We start from the raw sequence: 9370 nt of genomic DNA, 5'->3' as shown, positions 1-9370 counted from the left end.
CTTTGAAAGGAGAAAAGAAGACATCAAACACTCGTTTCGTAGCTGCACATGGGAATAAAGGGCCTTTCAGAAAAGGATACAACAATGGCTAGGTGGTCCAAGATATAAAATAGTATTTATGCCAAGCGGATGCTACTTGCTGATAAGAGGATATGAATAAGCATTCATAAAAGCTTTGGAGCGTCATCAGCACTTTTTAGTAGGCTTATTAAGCTTGGCTTAGCAGAGCTGGATTCCTAGTCCAAAGTGAAATACTACACTTTTAAGCGTGAGAAGAAAAGTTGAACCTTTAAGATCGTCTGCAAGAACTATCAATGATTAGATCTTGCATTATCATGGTGGATGATTGTAAATATTCTGGCTATTTGATATATTTTTCCTGCCACATAAAGGGCTTGAGAAATGCCTAAAAGGCAAAATTCTAGCTATCTGCAACAAATGTTTATGAAAGCTTAGTCACAAATTTTGAAGCGAACCCAAGCTTAGGGAACACAAGTTTTCCTTGAAGGCACACATTTCCATGGGGAGTTATTCTGTCCAGACCTATATCCATGGGGAGTACGTTTGTCATTGATGGATAGAAGATGGCTACTTATTGGAGGATACATGAGTCATAAAGATGAAATGGAAGAGGTATAGATGTATCTATTTCAGAAAGCTCTACAGACTTTTAAAATTTTTGTCATTTTTCACACCCTTTTAGATACACACCCAAACGATGGTTGATGTCTTGACCTGTTCTTGGAAGGCATGTTAAAAACATGCCTACTATAAGAAAACAGACAATGTGAAATATTTGTGCTCTGTCATGTATTCTTATATGTTGGAACATTAATATTTCGTCTATCTATATGCTTCTTATGTCTTGAAGGTGTACAGAAAGGCGGCAAGAGCTCATGTAGTTCTGCTTCCAAGCAAGCAAGGGTGGGAGACTTCTTGTTTCGTGAAAAGTTTTAGCCAATCAGCTGACTGATCTGAATCTTCTAGTAGCAGAAAGCAGCTGCTGAGTGATGCCCTTCTCATACATGGAATGCCCTGCGTTAGAAACTGTAACCAGATTTCAGATTAGAGTCGTGAGAAAAGTGATTGAAGAAGCATAATCCCTAGTCAAATAAGCTTTTATTAAAACAATTTACCAATATACAACTCCGCTTGTGGCCAGGCCTGATGAAGATCAAAGGCATTCTGAAAAAGAGAGATTTTAGAGGTCATGCAGATAGGAATCAAATGCCAATCATCAGTGCAGGATGCCTCCTGGAAATGAGATGTTAAGAGGTTCATTCTGGGTTATAAACCACAAGTTTGTACTCACTTTGACTGGACATACAAAATCATAACGTCCATGAACAATTGCACATGGAATATGACAAATTTTTTGAACACCTTTAAGCAATTCATTCTCTTTCAAGAAACCTGCATTCAGCTACAAGACCACAAATGTATCAAAAATGCTCTTCAGAAACAGTAAGATCATAATGAAAGCGTGAAGCTTGTCATTTACCACTCACAAAATAATGGCATTCTAACCGAGCTTGGGCAACTTGTGGTGTCATGTCCTTTCTTTCCTCTGGAGTTACTGAGGGCTGGCTTTTTGCCAGCTGCAGTCGCTTGTTATCTACTCCTGATGGTAGAGACAAAGAGACAGACTTGAATCAGCCCACTCCATCGTGCATTGTTCGATGTGTTTCAATTGTCAAAACAAATACTGACCAACAACACCTTGTATTTTGCTTGATGCAGATACTTCTTCCTTGATTTTACCATCCTGTCCAGTACATAAAATTATTCCCCCACCATAAGCCAGTGAAAGAGACCCAATAGTGATCAAGACAAAACTCAGCAACCTATACCTTCAAGAGTCTAGTAGAGTCACTCTAAAGTTGTTGTGGCCACACCTTATATTTAGCTAGTGCCCACTATACACTGCCTCATCAAACGTTCCTATTTTACTTCCAAGACAATGCATACTCAATAAGCACCCATACATGCAAACTTGTCAAGTCCTTCAAAATATAGCTATTCCCACAACAGAGACCTTTTGCCTTTGTCAGAAATGTCTGCCAACCCTTCTGACTTAACCAATCTCACCAGTAACATAAGCACAAAAGACATCTTTCTGGCTTGAGAGATCTAGAGAAGTCAAGCCTTCAAAAAGGGAGGTCAGTTCAATGTCTTTTTCTTTCATAAGATGCACCCACAAGGAAGGCGTCTCCTCTTCAAACAGTACCCAAGAGAGTGACCAAGAGCCATGCATTGTTCCTGTATGCAAATAGAACAGCTAGCAAGCCAAACGAATAGGGGAGCTTGATTGCATTGGGACCTTTCTCAGGACCCTACCAAGGAAGACTAACTCAGTGTTGAAGGGGGCAAGACCCCAAATTTTCACGAGCACACCATGTGAACGTAGGAGTCAAAAAAAGTAATGTACCCAGCAAGATTTGAACTCAAAAATCTCAGCCCAAACTGTAACTCCTATGTCATCAACTTTGAGATGCTATATATTTTTTCTGTCAGCCCATCCTCCACAACACTTGTGCTTCCCTTCATCATTCTTTCCTGGCATTAGCTTGAGCAGGGCTTGTACAATCCTGGCCTGGTTGGAACCCACATAATCTACAGATGTCCATTGCAGATGAGAAAGTCAGAAACAGATGATTCTAGGCCAGGAAGAGGGAACCAGGAGGCTGCAGAAACAGATGAAATTTCCATTACAGAAGGAAGGAGAGAGGACAGGAAGGAGAGGTAACGGATGGAAACTTTCTTTAGCCTCATTAATCATCATTGATAGGAAGTAAAAATAGCCATAGGACTAGCATGGCTTGGTTGCATCATCCAAAAGCGTCTTGCTAGACAAGTGTCAGGTTGTATCATCCACAAGTTTCTAGGTACACGTGCACAATATTCTAAAAAATGCCAGGGAATGCAGAAGCATGCATATCCAAGCCAGTTTTACCGGAGTTACTTCACGATGAAAGATGCACCAGTTGGTGGAAATGTGACGTGACTTGTCAAGAGTACAACTCAATTGTAACCATAGTCATTCCTAAAGCCATTCTCCCACTTGGACTTGCAAAGATAATAACCCATAGTTATATTGCCGAGTTATTTCCCCCCTCACTTTATAAATAACTAGAAACAAGCTAGATCTTCTAGACATTGCAGCCTTTCTTAAGATCATGAAGTAGATAAAAAGTGTATCTTACAATGACTTCCTCATGGAATCAGAAATGGAAACAATATTTTAATTTAGGCATTTAAATTAATACTTTTTTAAAAAATAAGAAAAGTCAACCCATTTTGTAGACTCCCATAATTTTACAAATGCATGTACCAGGCAAACTTCAAACACTGCCTGCTTCCAAGTTACTATATTCTTAGTTGATTTCCTTGATTTTAGGAGTTTGGTTCTTACTTCTTGCAAAGAATGGAGTGAATAGTGGTTGCCATCCCATGCATAAATGGTCTCATCCACAGAGAAAAAACTTAATCCCATCTCCCACCTCAGCCATGCTTGAGCCTAATCAAGATTGATCTGTTAAAAATTCTGAAAATTCCTCAGTTCACATGCAAATACAAACAACCAACCCACACCTAAGGAACTGCATACCGCCTGCAACTGCAGCTCAACATCGTTTGAAGTTAACCGTTTGTAAAAGGAGTGAATAACATCTTCTCTTTCTGATAGATCAAGAATAGAGAGAAGATTGTTCCACGCAAATGGGAAAAGTGAATTCGCACCCTGCACTTAAGAATCCAAAGAGTACTTAGTATGACTTTGTACAAGTCTTGCATGTGACTCACATATGTTCATAATAATAATAATTACAATTATTTGAATTGAGAATAGATTGCCTGTATTGCTGTCAAGGAAAGTAAATTGCATCCAAACAACCTGTTTGTAGAACCAATCAATTTCTTCTTGACGTAACATGCACACTCCACGTAAAATAAAGGCAAACACTGCATCAGGATGTGCCTGACCATATGCCAATGCTAAGGCCACTCCCCAAGAACCACCCATAACCAACCATCTGATGCAAACAACAATTCAAGGTCAGCAAATGTGAGACTAAAGAAAGCTTACACAACATCAAATCGCACTCATAAGTGAACAACTTCCGATTTGACAGTATCTATCAGAACTTGTTGACGATTTACCTCTAATGCAATTTATGATTCAACAAACTGTCTACTCCATACATTCGACATATTTAAGTCTAGAGAAAAGGCAGAGTGAGACTTGTTTACTAGGAGGTGTTTCCTCAGCTTCTCAAGGTCTTCAACCAGATCCCATGTTGTATTTTGCTTGATGCACCCTCGAGGAGTGGACTTTCCACATCCCCTTTGATCAAATAAAATTATGTTGTAGCTTTGAGGATCAAAAAAGCCTGCATGCCGTGGTGCACAGCCAGCACCAGGGCCTCCATGCAAGACTGCAAAGGCTTGATCGTTAGTTTAGCATTCCTTCTGGCATATGGTCCTTCCAAGTATTACAAAAACACAAAAATCACACTTACATACAGCTGGCTTCCCTTCAGGATTCCCAAACAGCTCATAATAAATCGTATGGATGTCTGAAACCTTCAAGAAGCCACGCCTATAAGGAGAACCATGTGCATACATACTCCCTGTAATTTGCAATAGCTTTTCTTTATTTCCTGTAAAGTAGTATGAATGCAGTGAATGTCTCTCAGAAAAGGTTCACAAAAGTGTAAACAATTTGTAATCTACACCATTAACAAACACAAACTAATTGCCATTGCAATCAACACACCATAACATCAAGTGACTACAGTGAACAATGTCAAGAGACTCTCCATTTGAGCCACTATAGAAAGAGCAAGACTCAAAAATTACTCTTTGCTCATATGTTTTGCTCGGGCTCAGGCATTATTCCTACTCTATTATAAGTGCATTTTTTCTTGCGATCATACAAACTGCAAATATATGGATTGCAGGTGATCTGGGCAACTCTGTAGTAGCAGCTTGTCCTCACAAGTTATAATGCGGTTACGTCATGATTGTCATGATGTTAATAATTCATCCAAATACTACCTACATCCAGGTCAATGTGTAGCATAGTAATATCAGTGTGCTAATGGAAATCCAAAATAAAACAGCAGAGTAAAAATGCGAAGCACGCTCTCTCTACACACTCCCTCTCTCCATCAAAAGAAAGTATGAGCACCCTATGAAAAGCAAATCAACCACACACTCACAAATGGGCCTTCTCTTAGAGCTGAGCAGTCCACAAACAAGTTCACCCAAAGTTCAACATGAATACTCTAAAATAGCCAAACCTTGAAGGAGAATCCTTCGATGTTATGATCTCTTTCCCAGGAATAGTCGTCAAAATATCTCCATGTTAAGCTAAAAAGGGTGTGTTTCAGTTTAAACCCTAATTAGCTCATTTTAAACAACCCCAAAAACTTAAAATGCTACAAAGCTTTTATGTCCCACAAGCGAACCCCCAAACTTTGGTTGGTTCCTCATCACTAGAAGGGGCTGCATTGGCCATCAGCTATCCTTTTTTTGAAGATCAAATGTGCTATTGCTAGCACTTGATTCCACTTTTGTCCACACCCCTTCTTCGGTGGATATATCAGTTCATGGTGCTGTCTAGCCTACTTCCAACCCTTGGCGACATAATCAGCCCTACTTCAGCCTCTGTTTGCAGCAACCAATGCATGGAATGCAAGGCCCAATGTATCTCGGTATGGCAAGTGGAATGCAAAAACCCATGTATGGTAGTATGGGCATGATGCCTAGGGCACAAAGTGGCATATATGGTAATGCATCTACACCTCTGGTGTGTATGGGGCTCAAAGAATAAATGTTGGCCATGGAAATGCTTCATATGGTGCTGGTTACAATGCAGACACAGCAATGCACCCTTCTTGCAGCTGCCAGTTTATGAAAAACTTGACTTCAAAAGGGCCAGCAAAGGGCCATGATGAGGGTGGTAAAGGGGTGAAGTTTGAGGCCTCTAGTGGTACACAAGATAGATTGAGATCCTTGACTGTCATTCAATAGTTTGATGCAACCTACTCACAAGGCAACTTTATCGAATATTCCAAGATTCAAAAGGCAGCCACCTTTTTAAAGAAAAATGCATTGCAATGGTGATCCACACTTCTAATGCAAGGTAGAGCACTATCAACATGGGTACAATTTAAGCAAGTGTTTGTTTCTAATTGGTCGGCAAGTACCTTTGAAGTGGATTTTATGACTACTTGGAATAAGTTGGATGCATCACAATGCAAAAATCCGCAACAATATAATAAGAAGTTTTGGGATGCATTGCTAGCTGTTACTTCTTATCATCCTGCTCCCTTTCCTAAGCAAATTGAGAAGTATTGTTATGGGCTGCCTAAAGGAATCAAGAATTTTTGCATAAAGACCACCGTGACTAGCATGTCACAACTCATAGAGATGGCGAGTATAGCTGATGCTTTGCTATATGAATTTGGGCTTCCAAGATGATGATGAGAAGCCCATCCAAAAAGTTTTCAAAGGCTGAAAAGAAGGTCAAACCTGAAAATAAGGCCGAGAACAAGCAAAAACAGCAAGGAAAGGCTTAAAAATCGGTTGCACAACATATAGAAACAATGGATACAAACAAAAGCTTTGCATGTGAACACAAGGGGCACATAACTGTCCCAATAGACACCAAGCTGCAAAACTTGAAAATAAGGCAGATCCCAAGGGGAAAAAGCCCAAAACATTGGCTGATTTGGAGCCCGATGTAGTCAATGAGTGACCAGCCCATTGATGATGCTATTGAGCTTTGTTGAATATGAGGGGAAATCAGTGATCAACATGCATTGATTTTCTTTGATAATGGAGCGAGAGCCAATTTTATCTCCATAGGCATGGCAGCCCGTCTAAGCATCACCGAGGATGAGATGGGACCCATATGAGAAATTTGTGAGAGTGCACAACAAAAGAGAAACACAAACACAAAGAGGAAAGAGAAGAGAGAGACAGAATGAAGAGAAGAGAAATACGCATTGAATTTGAAACAAATGTTGAACACAATGATGGACTAATCAGTCCTTGCATGTAGCCCAAAGCATCCTTGAGGACATTGGATCAAGCTGATGACAATGGCAGCACCAGAGACACAATGATGAACACAATGATGGACTGCTCAGTCCCTGCATGTAGCCCAAAGCATCCTTGAGGACATTGGACCAAGCTGATGACAATGGTAGCACCAAAGACACAAAAGGAGTTTGATGTCGGAGCGTGCAACCTGCAAAAAAACTAAGATGATCTGCACCCAACTATATGGCTGCTATAAATAGCCAAAAATGACCAAAACTAGCCGACCAGCAGCAAAGGCATAAAATAATGCAGTCAACCAATCATAAATTTCACCGACCAGGCTGCTTGAAGTGAAAAAATGCCGACGCAATCAACTAAGCAAGCCAAATTGATCAAAATCGTCAATATGCAGCTGCTTGACCACTCAAAAGGCTGGATAAATGGCTGCACACAGTGTGAACACAGGGCACCGCCTCCATTGGGAAGGCCAAATATTTGTTTTTGATTGTCAATGACTTAAGTCATTATGTGTGGCCTTATTTTCCAGAGTACAAAAGCAAGGTGTACTCCAACTTCTACCATTTGAAGGTGTTTGTGGAAACACAAACATCTTTTAAGGTTTGAGACATTCGAGCAGACCAAGGCAGCAAGTTTTTATTCTAACCTCTTTTCTAAGTTTTGCAAGGATAACAGCATTTGGATGGACTCTCCCATCCAAACACACCGTCTAAGAATGGTGTGGTGGAGCATGCCATTCCAACCATGTTGCAAACGGCCCAATCAATATTTGAACATTATGAGGCTTTCTCTGGAAAGAAGCCTTCCATTTCCCATTTTCACATCTTTGGGTGCAATACTTTTGTTTATGTGGACAAAAAGAAGAGAGGGAGCGAACTCGACTCCAAGTCGAAGAGGCTTATCTTCATAGGCAACAACACAACCATAAAGGGCTATCAGCTCTACGACCCAAAGAAAAGAAAGATCAAGGTAAGCACGGAAATTATCTTTGATGAGTCTTCAACCTCCAACAATCCTATTGATGGTTCTTCTACTCAACAGGTGAGTCTTTATCATCAACTGACTCTGCCACCACACCATCAACCCCTCCCCTTCCTTCCAAGTTACCTGTTTGCACTTCTTCTTCATCTGCGACTCCTCCCCCTCCTTCTCCCTCTCTGCCTACTTCCCTCCTCTCCTTTAACAACTCCTTCTACCACTACTTCATCTTCAAGTATATTCCTACTCCATTCCAATCCCCTTAAATTTCTTCTAGGGATATTGACTATCGAAAGAAGAGCCTTCTTCCTCAGATGAGGCGAATTTACCTTCACCTAGTGAGAAGGAGTCCTTATCTCAAACAAATGTATTGCAAGTATCGGATACTCAATCTCCTTCGCAACAAGATGAGCCTACTACTAGTCTACGGTGGTATCCGCAACTTATGTAGGACTCAAGTATTTTCCACTTTCCTACTACCCTTACACACCCACATAGATTACCTAGATTGCACGCCCAGCAGGATAGTTCACTCTATGTTAACTATACTCTTATCTCACAAATTCTTCAAGCTTGTGAATCTACTACAATAGATGAGGCTCTTGCACACGATATTTGGCGTCATGCTATTGGGACTAATCAAATGGAGTCAATTGCACAACTAACTAAGCTGTTTGGATGAATGCCCGAAAAGAACCTTGCAACACAAAATTCGAACTAGCAAGCTGTGGAACGGTTGTACGCAAAACACCGGGACGAGCAAAGAGCGACGGAATTGGAGAAGCAGAAAAGCAAGAAAGTTCACCTGGTTTGAAGTCCAAAGAATGGAATCGAATGATCCTGTCATGGTTGGGCGAGAAGACGACGGACTTGAGGCGAACGGGGGAGACTGGCGACACCTTTGGGATGGTGAAAGAAGCTGCAATGGCTTCTGAGAGTGGAAAGGAAGCCATAGCGAGCTAGCTCTTCAGTTCATTTCGCTCATATGCTGTTCAGCAATAAGCCTTCGTTAAGAGGACACACCAGCCACTTACGGACTATCACAAATTGCATAAAATACAGGCAAGCTCATATACACATCGCCTCTTAGCCCCACCATCATCACTAGTGCATCTCTCAAAGCCAGGGTACCATGCCTAGAGATGTCAAATTTTATGCATCCAAATCACTTGCTGCATGGCCAAACTATCACACTACAAGCCCTAGCCTTTTACTAGTCAAATTGTGTGACTATTGAACATTTGACAACTAGGTTAGCATCAATGTGCACTCCATGTTATGCCATGAGAAAGCTGCAAACTTGAGAGGTGCCATCCTCTCTAAGTGA

The 9370-nt window shown here is 40.9% G+C and overlaps 1 protein-coding gene across 9 annotated transcripts; it reads right to left on the bottom strand.

Moving 5' to 3' along the window:
- Positions 1-349: 349 nt before the first annotated feature.
- Positions 350-9120, bottom strand: LOC148030236 (uncharacterized). 9 transcript variants are annotated; one of them, XM_087686507.1, is made up of 11 exons: positions 8849-9119; positions 4518-4658; positions 4241-4433; positions 3893-4031; positions 3608-3739; positions 3413-3517; positions 1711-1765; positions 1502-1621; positions 1313-1413; positions 1137-1185; positions 350-1047 (listed from the first exon to the last, which is right to left on the bottom strand). In XM_087686507.1, exons 1-11 carry the CDS (start codon positions 8994-8996, stop codon positions 962-964), a joined length of 1269 nt encoding a protein of 422 aa, XP_087542633.1. In that variant the 5' UTR covers positions 8997-9119; the 3' UTR covers positions 350-961. The 9 variants fall into 9 exon arrangements, 7 of the variants coding, with proteins under 7 accessions (XP_087542633.1, XP_087542635.1, XP_087542632.1 ...); XM_087686509.1 differs by having other exon boundaries at positions 351-1047; positions 1313-1423; positions 1509-1621; positions 4518-4628; positions 8849-9117; XM_087686506.1 differs by having other exon boundaries at positions 357-1047; positions 1313-1423; positions 1509-1621; positions 8849-9114.
- Positions 9121-9370: the final 250 nt, after the last annotated feature.

Source organism: Lygodium microphyllum, chromosome 10, assembly GCF_053477565.2.
Source record: "Lygodium microphyllum isolate KBCC chromosome 10, Lygodium_microphyllum_v1.1.10, whole genome shotgun sequence".
Classification (NCBI taxonomy): domain Eukaryota; kingdom Viridiplantae; phylum Streptophyta; class Polypodiopsida; order Schizaeales; family Lygodiaceae; genus Lygodium; species Lygodium microphyllum.
Note: the sequence above shows the minus strand (reverse complement) of the source record. Positions and strands in the feature narration are given on the sequence as shown.

Coding starts and splice junctions, on each gene's coding strand:
- LOC148030236 (XM_087686506.1), bottom strand. CDS start 8,996: ATGGCTTCCTTTCCACTCTCAGAAGCCATTGCAGCTTCTTTCACCATC. Junction 3,518..3,607: donor TTGAGCTGCAGTTGCAGGCG/GTATGCAGTTCC, acceptor AATCTTGATTAG/GCTCAAGCATGGCTGAGGTG. Junction 1,766..3,412: donor CACTCCATTCTTTGCAAGAA/GTAAGAACCAAA, acceptor TGTACTGGACAG/GATGGTAAAATCAAGGAAGA.